The sequence below is a fragment of the Neoarius graeffei genome, chromosome 20 (assembly GCF_027579695.1).
Source record: "Neoarius graeffei isolate fNeoGra1 chromosome 20, fNeoGra1.pri, whole genome shotgun sequence".
In the NCBI taxonomy this organism is placed as follows: domain Eukaryota; kingdom Metazoa; phylum Chordata; class Actinopteri; order Siluriformes; family Ariidae; genus Neoarius; species Neoarius graeffei.
The window spans coordinates 34,022,195-34,039,527 of NC_083588.1; the positions used below are offsets into that span (position 1 = coordinate 34,022,195).

General features: G+C 38.8%; 1 protein-coding gene across 2 annotated transcripts in view; it reads left to right on the forward strand.

Moving 5' to 3' along the window:
- Nucleotides 1-15,791, forward strand: part of LOC132869247 (paralemmin-1-like) — a 38,063-nt gene extending 22,272 nt beyond the window's left edge. For both annotated transcript variants that reach the window (XM_060902585.1, XM_060902586.1), the window contains 6 exons: nt 5,377-5,428; nt 6,251-6,331; nt 8,048-8,160; nt 9,664-9,793; nt 10,194-10,221; nt 14,226-15,791. In XM_060902585.1, the coding sequence (XP_060758568.1) occupies nt 5,384-5,428; nt 6,251-6,331; nt 8,048-8,160; nt 9,664-9,793; nt 10,194-10,221; nt 14,226-15,205 (1,377 nt within the window). In that variant the 5' untranslated portion in view covers nt 5,377-5,383 and the 3' untranslated portion in view covers nt 15,206-15,791. The remainder of the gene's footprint in view (nt 1-5,376; nt 5,429-6,250; nt 6,332-8,047; nt 8,161-9,663; nt 9,794-10,193; nt 10,222-14,225) is intronic.
- Nucleotides 15,792-17,333: the final 1,542 nt, after the last annotated feature.

Consider the following 17,333-nt stretch of genomic DNA (forward strand, 5'->3'; position numbering starts at 1 on the left):
CTGTCTTCAGTATTGTTCTACAATGTAAAAAATGGTCAAATTACAGAAAAACCTATGAGTAGGGGTGTCCAAACTTTTAACTGGCCATTTTGTACTAGCATGTGACTATAAAACCTTAATCAAATTGTGAGGAAAATCACACTGAGCTAACAAGATTTTAGACATTTTTAAGCATACTGACTGCATTTACTGCAATGTTTGTTAAACTGATTCCTTACCTGATCTTTACAGGAAGATAGCCAGAACAAGCTTTTACCCCAAGTAAAAACATTTCCCCATTGTCTTGGCAAATATATTGTTTTCTTAGATTTGTTTTAAAATCATCTGAGATGTCGAAGTATATTATTGACTACAAAACTCAATTATAGTCACAATCTTTTTCTTCTCTCCCCTTCCCCAGAATTCAGTCACGGCAACATCTGACAGGTTTTCGCCGACTCCCACACAACACCCAGTTATAACTTTCTTTTTCCAAAACAAGCATATTCCAAAATTCTGTTCATTATTCTTACATTACTGTTGTACAGTGCTTCTGCGTGCTCACGTAAGCATGCTCCTGATAGCCACTTTCTTACAAGTGTCAGGACTGTGTAGAGAAGTTTTTACATCATTTAATCACATCAATCTTAGTCTACTAACATTTCTTGAGAGTAATGTAATTTTACACAGCAGTTATGCAATCTTTAAGTTTTGGCAGTTGCTGTACATGGCTGTATTGTAATCAAAGCTGGAGACCCATCAAGTCTGCATGACTAAGAACTCTGTTCTGCGAGTTTTGGGAGCACTCATTGTGTATGTGTGAAAAGGAAAACTTGGTCCGTGATGCCCGGAGAGAAAGCGAGAGCGACTAGCCTGAAAACCACGATGTGAAAAAAGCCCCTTAGTCCATCGTTTTTGGTGTTGACTGAGAGATTTTGTCGTGTTTAGAGTGCTATGACTGGCTTGTTTAAGCATCGGCTCCCCCTCCAGATTGTGTATGAATTTCTCAATCGCCTTTTAACAGAGACGCAGCCTACCTGCAGCAAACTCCTGGTCCATCTACATAACGAAAGCTGAAGCAGTATTCTCATTCTCTCGACCACTCCCTTTTTAATTTTTAAACATTATGGTCAAAGGAAGATCTAGGATTCACTATAGGATAAACTGATTTAAAAAATTTAATACGAGACTGAAATTTAGGCCATAAACTTCAAAGATTTTATATAGGACACTTTTCATATTGGCCAAAAGAGTGAAAAATATTTTAAAGGCTGGCTAAAAGTATTTGGTTTTCCTTTTTTGTCAGGAAACTATCAATCAATGTGTGTATTTTTATTATTTAAATAAATGGTACCCAATTGGAGTTAAATTGGGTAATGGTGGTTTAAAATGTGCTGTGGCCTTTTGGAGCCTGATGTTTAAACTTTGGATGCACTCAAAATTCCCATAAGTGCTATTCCTGATGTACACATCAGTGTTGTACGAACTATAAAAATGAGTGTATTACTGTTGTAAAATAACTGACAATAGAGGTGTTAGCACTTCTTTTAGTGACCATTGCCCATGACTGGCAATGTGAGCATTATCACTTTTGCCTGACTGTGATGGCTGGCTTCTGATTCCCAGTGGCTGTACTACTTTTTAAGAGAACCAGCATTGGGACTGCAGAAAAATCAAACTCCATATCTTTTTAGTTACTGAAAATATTAACTTGAGTATTGAGTGCTTTTTAGCAGCAACTAGCAAACCTGGCATCTGTCACCCTGAACTTTGGCATGCTATTTGGGACCGCATGATTACCATGTTCCCCAGATGTTTTGGCACTGTTGGCTTAGTGGTTAAGCTTTTGAGTGATATGAAAGGTTTGAGTTCAAGTCCCAGGATAGCCATGAAGACTTTGAGCAAGACCCTTAACCCTCAAGTACTCAGTTCAGTTGTAAGCTGGTTTGAAATGTCTTATTTTCCAAACATAATTCACACCTTTGACTGGTCTAGTGTTGCAAAAAAAAAAGTTAGCAGAAGGCATTACCACTCATCCAATGTGCAGTGACTTTGCAATGGATCATTTGACTCTGACTAACACAGTTGTGAGATGACTCTGCCTGAGTCACCATGCCTTCATTTAACATGGTAGGAGCTGCCTCCAGACATTGGGAACCACTACATATTCTTCCCTGGTCAAATCAAGCACTGCACTTCAGGAAGGTTGTTGGTGATGTAGTATTAAGATCAATACCCTTCTACAGGAAGTGTGGGGGATTTTTTTTTTTTTATTATTATTATTTTAAATAACACTATCCAAAGAGCCTCTGAGCAACCTTTTTTCTGTGACTGTTGTGCCATATTAAGTGCCTGTATTATGCCGTACAGAGCTCCATTGCCCTGAAGACTGGGTACATGTTCTCAACCTTGATTGCACTGATGACCCAAACCCTCCCACTGATATCAGAGATGCAGCAGTGGTTTAGATATGTTCATACATGGGCAAATGATTGATTTTTGAAAGAGTTCTTTCAGCAAGTATGTAATGTTTTTTTGTAGTGGGGGGGGTTAATTTATTTTTAAAAAGTGTGTTCGCAGCACACTTGTCAATCAATTCTTTTTGAGCAATAGAGTTCAGTTTGTAAAAATAAACTATCTCATCTGTTATTACAACCAATTTGGGAGCCCCCAAGGGTGTGTTAGCTCTGCTGTACTTTTCACTTTATATACAGATGACTGTCATATAGATACATCAAACCAGTTTATTTTAAAGTACTCTGATGATACAGTCCTACTGTCCCTCCTAAATAACTCAACTGCTCCTGAGCTACACCAACATGGTGTGACTAAAGTTGTTGAGTGGAGTGATGACAATGCTCTTGAGATAAATATAAAAAAAAAAAAAACTGAAGAAATTGTCTTTGGGGCCCCACCTGACTCTAAGTCCTATTGTTATTCATACTGAAGAAATTAAACGGGTAATGTCTTATAAATATTTAGGAGTATGGGTAGATCACTTAGAATACGCTTGCAAAAGAACAAAGCAAAGAATTTTTCTTCATCTTCGATCATTTGGAGCGAGCAGACTTTTTTTCTTCTGTGATCATTTTGCAGTACTGTAATATTGTTTGGTATGGCAGTCTATCCATGAGCTTAAAAACTAAATTGTCCCATCAAACTAAAATCTGCTCAAAGATTATTGGTCAACATCTTCATAACATCTATGAATCAGCTTATCATAAAAGCATGATAAGAATGGCTAACGGCATTGTTTCTAACCATAATCATGTCTTAAATAATGAATTTCAACTTTTACCCTCTAACTACAGATTCAGTGTGCCATAATTTAATAGGATAAGGTTAAAGCATTCTTTTGTACACCAGGCTATCCTGAAGTTAAACACTGAAATTAAAGCAAGGTCAAGCAGACGGTGATTGGACATTTTGTTATATGTGCTGGTATTTATTTCATGTGTTTTATATGTATTGTACCTGCCTGTTGTGAAACTGTGTGGGTATGTAGTTTGTGTATACATGTAATGTAGTTTTGTATGTATGTATTATCCTTCACAAATGGAGCTGCATTTGCAATACTTTGCTAGGACATAAGACAAATTAGAGTTATCTGTAATTAAAGTGTAATCAATCAATACACGTCTCCCTATCCTTTCATAAGTGTTTTCAGAACACTAGCTGTTCAATAGTGCCTTATTACCATTCATTTGGACTTGAGGCTGGATTCCCAGACAGTCTAGTAAAATGAATGAATTAATTTTGCACCTGCTTACTATAAAAGGTTGCATTTTGGATGAGATTAGTTTAGCTAAACTAAGGGCTATTTGAAAGTACATTTGCATGTCCACTGTTGCTGTCTGTAACCTTGATCAGGTTTGAATCCCATTTGGACTTTGCACAGGCCCTTAAAACTGAGGTAATGCTGCAATTAAAGGAAATGCAGTTTGCTCTTACCAGTGGTCTCTACACTTTGTGTCCAGCACAAGCATTAAATCAGACCACCATTCTTCATTTGTCACTGTATATGTCTGTTTTCAGCAGTTGGTGTTGCCATTTATTAATCTTTGTGTCACAATGTTATTGAGAACTGCATAGTGGTTCTCAAATTGCGCACCAGTAGGGCTGCATTAAAATGTTGGAAGCTGTATCTCCAATTTGTAATTTTTAATTTTGTGAGCTTATTAAATATGATTTGGCCAGTGTGATTTGGTGTAAAATGTGATTTAGTGGAAAAAAAGCCTTTAGCAAGTGCTTTTATAATTAAATGCGTACCAAATAATCATGGCTGTACTAGGCCATTGTAACAAGTTGGGGCCAGTGTGATCAGAACGGCTCCATGTCTCTAAAGTGCTTTGCTTATTTTTTCCTTCATGGGGTTATTTCCACAGAGGAGGGTTCTAAAATGTGATGTCGACTGGAAAGTGCCCATGTTTTTTGCAAAACTGGCGATCGGTGTGTGTCCTTTTGTTTGACTCGCACCATGTCCAAGAGTGCATTGAGGAAGAGTGTGTAGGGGAAGAGGGGGTTCCTACATTTGAAATTGATTCGCTGCTGCTGGATCAATCATGTTGATGGGCAGTACCACTAGCATTCACTGTGCCCTTGTGCCAACAGCACCTTGTGCATCTCTCCAGCATTCAATCACCTATAATGACTGACTGGAATCCTCCTGTCCCCCTTCAACTCGCTACACACAATGAATTTTTGGTGGCTGCTGTGCCGTGACAACTGGCTATAGAATGCAAATAGAAACATTTCTGTTGATAATTCTTTGACACCCCCCCCCCCCCCCCCCATATCACTATTGAGTGGAACGTGCATCACCAGGCATTTTTACGTTTTACGAGACTAAAACCGTAGTTTGTACTTCATGTTTTATGCAGCATGACACGTAATATTTTAGCCGGTTCCAATAGAAAAAAGAAACTTGAAGGCATTTTTGCTGTGAAAAATACATTATGCATGAAAGTGTGTTCCCATTCTGGCTGCTTCCATAGAGGTGGTTTTCTCCCTGTGCTTTATTCTCTTGTGCTTTTTTTTTTTTTCCTTTCTCCATGTTCTCTCCTAGTCATACTCTCTGCTTTTATGTCCAAGTGTTCTTAAATAGCCTTCCTGCTGTGTATCTTGTCAGACTGTGTTAGAAGGGGTCTCCCCCCCCGAAATCTGAACTAAAAATGCTCTTATTTCAGAGTGTTGGTGAAAATGTGAATCACCATGGCAACAGCGGTGTCAGTAAACCTAGAGTATAAAGCAAGTGCTCTTATTTCAACGTGTGTGTGAGAGAGACATCTCTGTAGCTATCAGTAAAGCATCAAAGTCTTCATTTATCAATGCTATTTCTACACCATGTAACAGCTCTTTACATCAAAGTGAATGAACTGCCCTGGTTTTTCATTGCAGGCTCAGAATGGACGAGGCAGAAAAGTATCAGCAGCGGCTGCAGGCCATCACAGTGAGTAACAAAACCGAACCCTTCAGTGTCTTCATAAGCACTCATAAAGCAGGTGCCAGGTGGGTTTTTTTTTTTTTTTTTTTAAAAGCGCTGAGAAATTATCCTGAGGCATTCATAATACAGAATATCTGGAGTGTAAAGCAAAACAAGCTAGAATTTAAAATACAATTTGTAAGATGGACATGATCAGTCATGGCATTTCGGTTGATAACAGTACCTGTAAAGTGGAGAACCTTAAAGCGTCTGTTCAACTCTACAACACAAGCTTTGCCTTTCACAAATGGAGGTTTTTAATAATCATCCAGGAGTCAGTAACCATCCAAAGATACCCAGCATTAATCTGAGGTAGCATCTGGAAATTGCAAGCTTTAATTCTTGACAATGTAGCAGTTTTCCAAGGGCAAAAGAGTAAAATTAGCCATGCTGTCTGAGTGGTAGGAACCTTGGTCACCACTTGGGGAAGTTATAGTTACATCTCAGATGATGAATGGAAATGGGATGTACCTGAGAGCAATTTAGTGTTGTATCAAAGATTGTATATGTAATTAAACTTGATTTCAGGTTTTTTGTTTTGAATAAACCTAGAAAAACCTGTGTAAAACAGTTACTTTTTTCAGATGAGAGGGAATTTAAAAAAAAATCCTTTTAAAATAATGTAACAAAATGAGGGAAATGCAAAGAGGCCTAAATGCACTTTGTACTGACTATGGATAAAGGAAAGTTACAGATGATGATGGTCTTTTCCCTTTTTACTGGGAAAACACCCATATTAAGATGTTAACATCTTTTTGTAAATGCAACCCACCCTTTATCCACTTTTAGGAGAAGAGGCGAATACAGGAAGAGGAGGAGAAAGTTAGGAGGGAGATGGAGGAAGAGTGGCTGAAAGTTGCTCAACACAAGGTCTGATCAAGTCTCCTACTGCATACATGACTAACACTCAAGATCTGCTGGGGTGTGTGTGTGTTCCAGTGTAATTCTTACATTTTTAAAGGACCGGATCCTAGTGCTAGTGAAGTAATTGTGAAATTGAAACAAAAGCAACAGTTTCTGAAGCCCCCAACATTCTGTACTTGGATTTAATTCAAAGTTAAAATGAGAACTTTTTAGAGCCACTGTTTTAATAATGTACTGTCTGTATTTATAGCATCAGTGTACCGAGTATGTTATGCTGAAGAAATGAAAAAAATCAGATAAACTGATGAGGAAGCGATCAGAATTATGGTGTTCTCACAGTGACTAAATGGTGGCTTCCTGCACTGTGCCTTCTGTTGAGCATGTGTAGATACTTCTGCTCCTCTCTTGTCTGACTGCTCCTGCTATTTATTTATTTGAGGGGGAGCAAGTCCACAGAAACAAATCAGTTAAGCTTCTTGTATGGCCTGCTTTTTGTGTCCCCTTGATAGTATGACAGCAGTCTAGAATTAGTGTCTTGTTTTCCATATTTCATAATGTTAAAACCTCGGAGTGAAATGGATTTAATTCAGATTGTAGGAGTCATAATATTGAAATGCAAGACATTGGTTGAACACTAGTTTGGGAAATTATTTACAAATGAATGCAAGTTATTTCATAAGCATTCACTTGGAAGCTGGTTGCACCAGAACTATCAGTCACATAAATGGATGAATGAAACTAGGCAATCATGGGCGTCTGTAAGTTGCATACAGAGATGGGTAGTTAATGCTTTCCTTCAAGTGTTACATCGCAACTAATGTTGCATGAGCAGCAGTTAGGAAAAAATGCAATCAGCTGGAGTCATGTGCCTTGGGGGAAGCCTTTGACCTCCTTGGCTGGTAGCTGTCTTGTGATGGGGTACAGCTGTCTAGTAGGCCATGACTAAATTATTGGGGCAGGGGGGCAAAATTCTGGATCAGTCGTGTATCAAACAGGATTTGAATATTTAAAACATTCCCACACTTTGAACTTCCCACAAAACACCAAAAACTCCATTTATTTAATGAAGGTCGTTAGTTATTTGGAGTATACCAAAAGGCGAGTTGGAGACACTCTGAAAACATGGATAAGTTTCTGATAAATGTTCGGGAGGGCGGTTCAGAAGATATGGGGGAGGTTATGGTGAATACTTTGCTATAACCCATAGCAGACACACATTACAAATGTGCAGTATAACATTCCAGTGGGGGGGCAAGAATTGCATTAAAGATATGTACGGTATGGCCATTACATTTTTTTTTTCTCAACACAACAGAAAATGTTAATTAAAAAAACTGAAGACTTACAAAGCCCTTCATTTATCTAAAATGTGTATATTGGCTCTTCAACACAGTCCACAAAAAAAGGACAACAAATTTGACTTAAAACAAAGAGAACTAATACATTATAGACTTAAGGTTACATTACTGATTAAACTGATTTGGAACATTGGAACTAGAGCAAAAGTTCCTGAGCAGTTTACTGATAAACCACAAGTCTAAGAACAGACTATTTTTGCTTTGTGCCCATTCTTTTTGCACAATTTCAGCCAGATGGTGTTTGACTAGAGACTCCCAGACACCAGAATGTCCCATAAACAGTGTTTATGTGCAGAGTTTGTAGACTGATTAATGAAATCAGCATTATGGTGTGCAGTGGACATGTGTTCTGTCTCTTTGACAGAGGAAGTCTCTGCGAGAGCAGTGGCTGAAGGAAGAGATCCCTAGCAGTGCTGAGGACCCAAAACTCCTGTCTGTGATTCCCATTCCTCAGGCAGCAGAGAAGAGTGCAGAAGAGTAAGACGGTCAAAGCCTACAGTTAACTCCAGAATTATTGGCACCCTTCATGAAAATGAGCAAAACAAAATCAATGCAATAATTTGAACATGTGCAACCACTGAATAGGTTCATTTTAACACAGTATTTTTCATATCAAATGTTTTCATGCATACTGTTGTGCTGAACACTAATTTCACATATAATATTTAGTAAAGCTTCCCCGAGAAAGAATAGCATTTCACCTCTTACTGTAATGTCCAACACTGACTCAGTAGACCTGTCAAAGGATCTTGGACCTTCCTCAGTACTGAACACTGTGATATTCCTTGGAAAGGACGCATAATCTCCCCACTTTAGGCCAAGGATTTTTAATAGGGTTCAAAACTGGGAATTTTTCTGTTCCTGCATACATTTGTGTTGACTTGTATGTATGGGGTTATCATGCTGAAAGCTCTAAGGCCAAGTCTTGATCATCTGGCAGAGGCAGTTGAGTTTTGGGTTAAAGTTCATACACTGGAACATTCCACATCCTATTGCATATCCATGTACATGTTTTGCATAATAAGGGATCTGCATAAAAGGAAAGGCAGCTGATGCCCATTGTAAAATATCCCAGGATATGTATCACATGCTTTACTTTAGAGGGTATCCGGTATGTTTCCTTGTGTGCAGACCCCTTTACTATCAAACTGTTCATGGTATTTTATTTAGGTCTTATCTGACTACAAAACAGGATTCTACTTGTAGTTTGAGGTATAGTTTTTAGACTCTGCTTCCCAAAATTCTCAGCAGAATGGTGAACTGCAAACCACATCACATGACCCATTCTGTGATCCATATCCCCATTCACAATCATTGGACATCCAAGAGGCCTTCGATCTTGCTGGTAGTGTATTCTAGTGGTGTCTGTTCGCTCTGTATTTTGTTATTCTAGCTTTGAGTCCATTTGGTTATTGATTCTGGCCTTGTCCCATCTACTTTATTTGACTGCTTGACTTGCACCTGTCTGTTTACTGATGCGTAGAGTTGTAAAAGGCAAACCCTGGACTTGCTTGTATGTACGGTATCTGACAGACTGACAACTGATGTCAGTTTCAGGTGGTACGTTTTGTTGACCCTTCTCAGGAAGGGTTTTAGTACAACTGCTTGATTATTAATAGTGGATGTTAAAATTTAACAGCCACAGGTATCAACTAAAGTGCCATCATATTCCTCAGTGAAATGTTCATATGCTCATTTGAATTAATCTCTTTTATATTTAAAAAAAAAAATATATCTATTACCTGGCAATTCAATAGTCATGTCACTTTAGTGTTGAAAGCACTTCGGCTTTTTTTTGGAGGTTGATGGACTTTTATTTTTTCCCCCCAGTATTTGTAGGTATCGTTAAGGGGTGTCAATTTTGCCACATTTTAAGAGAAAAGGCAGTAAATTAAAAATGTGAGATGGCTGTAAGTATATTGTAAATATAATATACAATTGCCCAACGTAAGGATAAACGCATTGCTGTAAAATTGTCAGAACACAAAGCTCAGAGAGACCGATGAAGAAAGAAGTGGAAAAAACTGAAAACAGGAATGAAGAATCTTCACTGATTGGGAAGAATGAGCCTTCAGTCCATTCTGCAGACAACACTGAGAAGCCTGTGCAGGTAGGTGGAAAATCTCAAAGTATCTGTTTAAACAATTACTTTCAGTCCTGTGCAACCAAATGAGCCTTGCAATGTTACACTGTTTTGCAATGTCATCTTGGTATTAAATATCTGGTATGAATTTGTGCAATAGTTCACTAGCACATCAGTACATGAAGGGAACTGCAACCTGCTAAGTGTATTATGATGCTGTAATAGTGCAAAGAAAAATGTATTTCAGCATCATATATTAATTCATGAAGGTGCATACTATATCAGCATCCACTCAAGCACATGCTTGTAATGAATATTACATGTGTGTTTAAAAAAAAAAAAAATTAATGCTTGGTGCTCAATTATTTCATAGGTGTAAGACAGGATATATAAATTAAAAATTAATCAATGTGCTGTCTCTCTGTAGGCATACCAGGGAGAGGACGACAGAAATGGTTAGTAACCTTTTATGATTCTGATGAAGCCTTTCCCCCGCAATCGGCAGAAGGGCTCCAGTTCATTGGGGGGGGTGTCTCAGCTGCTGCTGCTACTACTAATCTTTAAGGACAGGATTACAATAACGAATGAGACCCTTATTCTGACTTCAAGTATACGGTTTTTATGCAAAACTGTAAAATATAGCACAGATGGTGTGCAGTTAAATTTTTATGCTTAAGAGGCAAATTTTGAATAGAGAAGAATTAAAAATGCTTAGACCATTTGTGTTGTGTATTGGCGAGTCTGCTTGCTGACTGATGCTTGCCTGGACCACTAAGTTCATTGTTTATTTGGTTGCAGTGGAATTGTTACAGTGGGTTTTGTCATTGTTTTTCATTCAAGTGTCATACATTTTGGGAAAATATTAAAATAGACTTGTGACAATAGCTAGAAAACTAATGAAACTTCAGAAGACATTGCCTGTAATATAATTTAGCCACGAACAACATGCATACACACAGCAGCCTGGGGAGCAGTTGGGGGTTAGGTGCCTTACTCAAGGGCACTTCAACCATTCCTGCTGGTCCAGGGAGTTGAACCAGTGACGTTTTGGTCCTCAAGCCACTTCTCTAACCTTTAGGCCATGGGTTTCCCATTAAAGCAATATATCAGAGAGAGCACTGTTGTACTGAGTATCAACACGGCTGTGATTTGTAGTGGAAGTCTGAATCTCAAAAGTAGCCAAAAAATACACTTCCACGAATGGAGTTGCCTTTAAAGAACTTTTATTGCACAAAGCAATACCAGAACTGAGTGGTTCTGGAAGCACACTGAATTTTTCAGAGACATTGTCCATCCATCCATTATCCATAACTGCTTATCCTGTACAGGGTTGCGGGCAAGCTGGAGCCTATCCCAGCTGACGATGGGCAAGAGGCAGGGTACACCCTGGACAAGTCGCCAGGTCATCTCAGGGCTGACACAGACAACCAACCATTCACACTCATACCTACAGTCAGTTTAGAGCCACCAGTTAGCCTAACCTGCATGTCTTTTTGGACTGTGAGGGGAAACCAGAGCACCCAGAGGAAACCCATGGGGAGAACATGCAAACTCCACACAGAAAGGCCCCCAATGGCCACTGGGCTCGAACCAAGAACCTTCTTGCTATAAGACGACAGTGCACACCACCATGCCACCCCTGACAACATTGTCGTTATGAGCAATTTGTCCCAGTACAAGGTGCCTGCCCAGAACCACCCCAAAACAATATGGCAGCTCCTGTTAAAATCATTGTAAAAGGACCTTTCTTTGTTTGAACACAGACTTCTGATTGGCTGCCCACTACAGGCTTCCCATTGACTAAGGCACACACTGCCAAGTTTGAAATAGAACAGGCCTACTCATAATTTCTGCGAAATGACACCTCAAGCTTTTAGCGAAAGAATTAGTCCATGTTCAGTGCTTTTGCAATGATTACAAGCCGTACAGCATACTAAACGGTAATCTTGAGGTATAAAATAATCCTTCATGATTTGGTCACTGTAGCTAATCACAGCCGTGCTGATATTCAATACTTCAACCTTGAGGTTGACCGTGCAACAGTTCTGTAAACAATTTAATATAAAGTGACATTTTGGACACAATTTGGCCAAATGTTCTGTTTTTATTTATGCTCTGCTGGAGGAAATGAAGCCCAAAGAAGCCACACTCTATAACACAACGGCTAGCTGGCTAGATAGCACTCACCGACATGTACATCCCCATTAAAGGTGCTTCCTCTAAAATTTGCATCCATTCTTTTTCATCTTCATCTGACAAGTTAATTGTATTCTTGAAGTACAATTTACCATGTCCTCTGATTAATTTTGCTAACATTACTATAGTAATGGTTTCAAACTAGGAAGTGGAATTTTATGTTCAGGAAACAGACATGCGCGCAGTGAAACATCCGAGTGTCGTCATGCAAAATATCAGCATTCTTGGAACACCACTTAAGTTAGTGGACCGGAACGAACTGTTGTAGAATGACAATTTTGTAAATATATTATGGTATCTTGTGTAATACAATTTTATTAAAACAATCACTATCATCTTATCAAAATTTGGCCATACCAGATTGAAAGTGATTTATTTATTTTTTTTTTAAACTGAGTTCAAATTTTGATCTGAACAACAGCCCTCCTTTACACCCTAAGCAAATAGCTTCCCTTAGTCAAGAAGTCTTCAGCATGTGAGTAAACTACCTACAAGAATGCCATGAGTGTTGAAAGTTAATAAAGCTATTTTGAAGGATCCAAATTAACTTTGATTCAGCATTTATCACTGCAAAACTACAACCCCGATTCCAAAAAAGTTGGGACAAAGTACAAATTGTAAATAAAAACGGAATGCAATGATGTGGAAGTTTCAAAATTCCATATTTTATTCAGAATAGAACATGGATGACGTATCAAATGTTTAAACTGAGAAAATGTATCATTTAAAGAGAAAAATTAGGTGATTAATTTCATAACACCACATCTCAAAAAAGTTGGGACAAGGCCATGTTTACCACTGAGAGACATCCCCTTTTCTCTTTACAACAGTCTGTAAACGTCTGGGGACTGAGGAGACAAGTTGCTCAAGTTTAGGGATAGGAAAGTTAACCCATTCTTGTCTAATGTAGGATTCTAGTTGCTCAACTGTCTTGGGTCTTTTTTGTTGTATCTTCCATTTTATGATGCGCCAAATGTTTTCTATGGGTGAAAGATCTGGACTGCAGGCTGGCCAGTTCAGTACCCGGACCCTTCTTCTACGCAGCCATGATGCTGTAATTGATGCAGTATGTGGTTTGGCATTGTCATGGTGGAAAATGCAAGGTCTTCCCTGAAAGAGCCATTGTCTGGATGGGAGCATATGTTGCTCTAGAACCTGGATATACCTTTCAGCATTGATAGTGTCTTTCCAGATGTGTAAGCTGCCCATGCCACACGTACTAATGCAACCCCATACCATCAGAGATGCAGGCTTCTGAACTGAGCGCTGATAACTTGGGTCGTCCTTCTCCTCTTTAGTCCGAATGACACGGCGTCCCTGATTTCCATAAAGAATTTCAAATTTTGATTCGTCTGACCACGGAACAATTTTCCACTTTGCCACAGTCCATTTTAAATGAGCCTTGGCCCAGAGAAGATGTCTGCGCTTCTGGATCATGTTTAGATATGGCTTCTTCTTTGAAATAGAGTTTTAGCTGGCAACGGCGGATGGCACGGTGAATTGTGTTCACAGATAATGTTCTCTGGAAATATTCCTGAGCCCATTTTGTGATTTCCAATAGAGAAGCATGCCTGTATGTGATGCAGTGCCATCTAAGGGCCCAAAGATCACAGGCACCCAGTATGGTTTTCCGGCCTTGACCCTTATGCACAGAGATTCTTCCAGATTCTCTGAATCTTTTGATGATATGCACTGTAGATGATATGTTCAAACTCTTTGCAATTTTACACTGTCGAACTCTTTTCTGATATTGCTGCACTATTTGTCGGTGCAGAATTAGGGATTGGTGATCCTCTTCCCATCTTTACTTCTGAGAGCTGCTGCCACTCCAAGATGCTCTTTTTATACCCAGTCATGTTAATGACCTATTGCCAATTGACCTAATGAGTTGCAATTTGCCCCTCCAGCTGTTCCTTTTTTGTACCTTTTAACTTTTCCAGCCTCTTATTGCCCCGTCCCAACTTTTTTGAGATGTGTTGCTGTCATGAAATTTCAAAATGTCTCACTTTTGACATTTGATATGTTGTCTATGTTCTATTGTGAATACAATATCGGTTTGAGATTTGTAATTTATCGCATTCCGTTTTTATTTATAATTTGTACTTTGTCCCAACTTTTTTGGAATCGGGGTTGTAATATACAGTTTTGTATTCTGGAGAAATGGTTCAAATAAATCCACCTGCACCCAAATATACAGTGGTACTATGGATTTTTTTCGTTGTCACTATACTTCCTCAATAAGGATTTAATTCTCTCGTTGCAGTGCTTGGCGTGTTAGAGGTTGAAGTGGAGGGAAACCTGCTTTCCAAGGCAGCAGAGGAGAATACAGAGGAAAAGAGGGGGGTGAAAACAGAAGAGAAAGATCAGTTAGCCCTGGATGCAGTAGAACCTGTTGATCTACCCCACCATTCATTACAGCATAAGACGACACCAGATGAAGCCCATGGTTCTTTAGCTGATAGAAAAACAGAGTTAATTATGGCAGAAGATAACACTGAGGTAGAGGAGGAAGAATGGGAAATCGTGACATGTAGTCCAGAAGAAAGCCTGGACCTGGTGCTGACATCTGACTTGACACAAGCTCAAACAGGTTCACACTTGGGTCATAAAGATGATGGAGCAATTCTGAAGGTGGAGCAGGTCTTCATCGTGGATGAAGATGACGATGTGGAGATTGGTGCATCTGAGGTGCTGAACCTTGTTGTGGCTGAAAAGAAATCTGATCTTGAAGAGACATCCTGTGAATCTTGGGCAGAAAGAAGCAGAGAGGAAAGACCTCCTGAGGGTGCATTACTACAGACCCTTTGTTTTGAAAAGCTGGCACATGCAGGCACATCTGCCCCTTTGCAGGAGCTGAGCAGTGTGTCTGGTATTATTTCTGAAGAGCCTCCAGTTTGTTCAGTAGAATGTAAACAGAGTCTGCCACACCTTCCAGCACATACAACACGCATTCTTAAAGAGGTTCTGGGAGGTGATACAGAATACAAAGGGGACCAAAACATATCTGGAAGCATGATTGTAAACATGGAATGTAAGGAGGCATCAGGTGCTGAAGATGAAGTGTTTCAATATATTTCACTGGATAGAAAAAGAGAGAAATCTCCATCCTCGTTGCAGAGGGAACCGGTTGCACAAAGCCCTGAGCAAGAGTCAGAAATACAAATACTGATGCCTCCCAGTGCAATTCCAGAGTCGGTCACTTCGACAAAAAGAGAGCCTTGCCACTGTTGCACAGTCTTGTAAGCAAGCAAGCACTCACAGCTCATTTTTTTTCTTTAATTTTAATATTCACTCTGAATTATAGTATAGGAGTACAGTTTTCTTCCATGTGCACTAATTGGTTTAAAGTATTGGGAGGTGAATACTGTATCACAGGAAATATTTACATAGCCCAGATGTGTGTGCCTTAAGTTATCGTTGTTGCCCCCTATCGGACAGACTTTTGTATTGAAAAATGATAAAGGAAACAAAGGGCTGTAATCCTGCCTCGTGCCCATTGTTCTTGGAATAGGCTCCAGATCCACCATGAGCCTGACCAGGATAAAGCAGTTACTGAAGATGAATGACAAATAGGTTTGTATTGCCTCATTGTTTTTATGCCATATCCTGTCATTTTAAATGAAGTTATTAGTATAAACATGTATAAATATCGTGTTGTATAAAAATTTGTTCAGCTGAAGTGGAGTACACCAAAGCACATCTATGCCTTGTCCTAAAACACTGTTGGCAAACAAATTAGTATTATGCAACAAACATATGTGACCTGAGAATGTGCAGAGGTGTCTTGATTTATATTATTGCTTGAATGTCAAATTCTGAAAATAATAAATTATAGCACTTAATATGGTTGTCATATTTATAGTTCTTAATCTTTAATCATCTTGATTGTAGCAATGTGTAATTTTCTTTGTACTGTATAATAAAACTTTGAGCTCTACATGAAGGACTAATACAAGTCCTGTTTTTATTGCCTCACCAATGGAAAATTTATTGGATGTCATTTTTATTGATCACTGAAAGCAGAAGCCATATTAACACACAGCACATAGTGGGCTAAAAATTTAATTGTGGTAGTAGCTTAGTAGTTAAGGCCTTGGACTACTGATCGGCATATTGTCAGTTCAAACCCCAGCATTTGCCAAACTGCCACTGCTGGGCAACTGCTCAATTGTATATGTGAGAGAAAAGTAATTCTGGATAAGGGTGTCTGCCAAATGCTGTAAATGCACATGTAGGCTAAAGATGTCTAGACTAAAGTTTGCAGGTGATCACCAGCACCACCCCCAATAAGTGTGTGTGTGTAAGTAAATTAACTGAAACTTTTTGAATGAGTTTGAATGTCTTTAGCCTAGGTATATGTAAACTCAACTGTAGGTGTTTGATGTATGTGAACACCCATATTTAGATAACTTTAACAGCTTTTTATGCTGGCAAAACCCAGCACATACAATTCCAATTCCAAAAATTTGGGACATTTTTGTAAAATGTAAATTAAGTTATTTGCAAATCACAAACCCTATATTTCATTGAAAATAGTACAAAGACATCAAATGTTGAAACTGAGGGTTTTTTTTTTTTTTTTGGAAAAAGGATGCTCATTTTGAATTTGATGCCTGCAGCACTTTTCAAAAATGTTGGGACAGGGGCCATGTTTACCACGGTGTTGCAGCACCTCTATGTTTAACAAACTCTGTAAACATTTGGGAACTGAGGAGACCAACTGCTGTAGTTTTGAAAGAGAAATGTTGTCCCATTCTTGCCTGATGTATAATTTCAGTTGCTCAACAGTTTGGGGTCTCCTTTGTTGTATTTTGTGCTTCACAATATACCAAGTGTTTTAAATGGGAGACAGGTCTGGACTGCAGGCAGGCCAGTTTAGCACCTGGATACTTACAATGGAACCATGCAGTTTTAATATGTGCAGAAAACAGTTTGGCAGTGCCTTGCTGAAAGAAGGAAGGCCTTCCCTGAAAAAGGGTGGGGTTCCCCCCTTCTCTGGATGGCAGCATATCACTCTGAAATGTGTACAGTTGTGTTCAAAATAATAGCAGTGTGTTTAAAAATGTGAGTAAAGCTCAAAATCCTTATAGTTTTTATTTCCATGCATTGGGAAGACTGCACATTATATTCTACATCAAAACATGAAGAAAAATGTATCAATATTTTAATTACTTTACAGAAAATGAAGAAAAATGAACATTGGGCTGTTCAAAAAAATAGCAGTGTCTGCATTTTTCATTATAAAATCCAAATATTTACTGTATAAACTGAAAATCTTAAGGATTTAGTATTCCTGTGAATCACTAAACTAATATTTAGTTGTATAACCACGGTTTCTGAGAACTTCTGGCACCTGTGAACAGGTATTCCA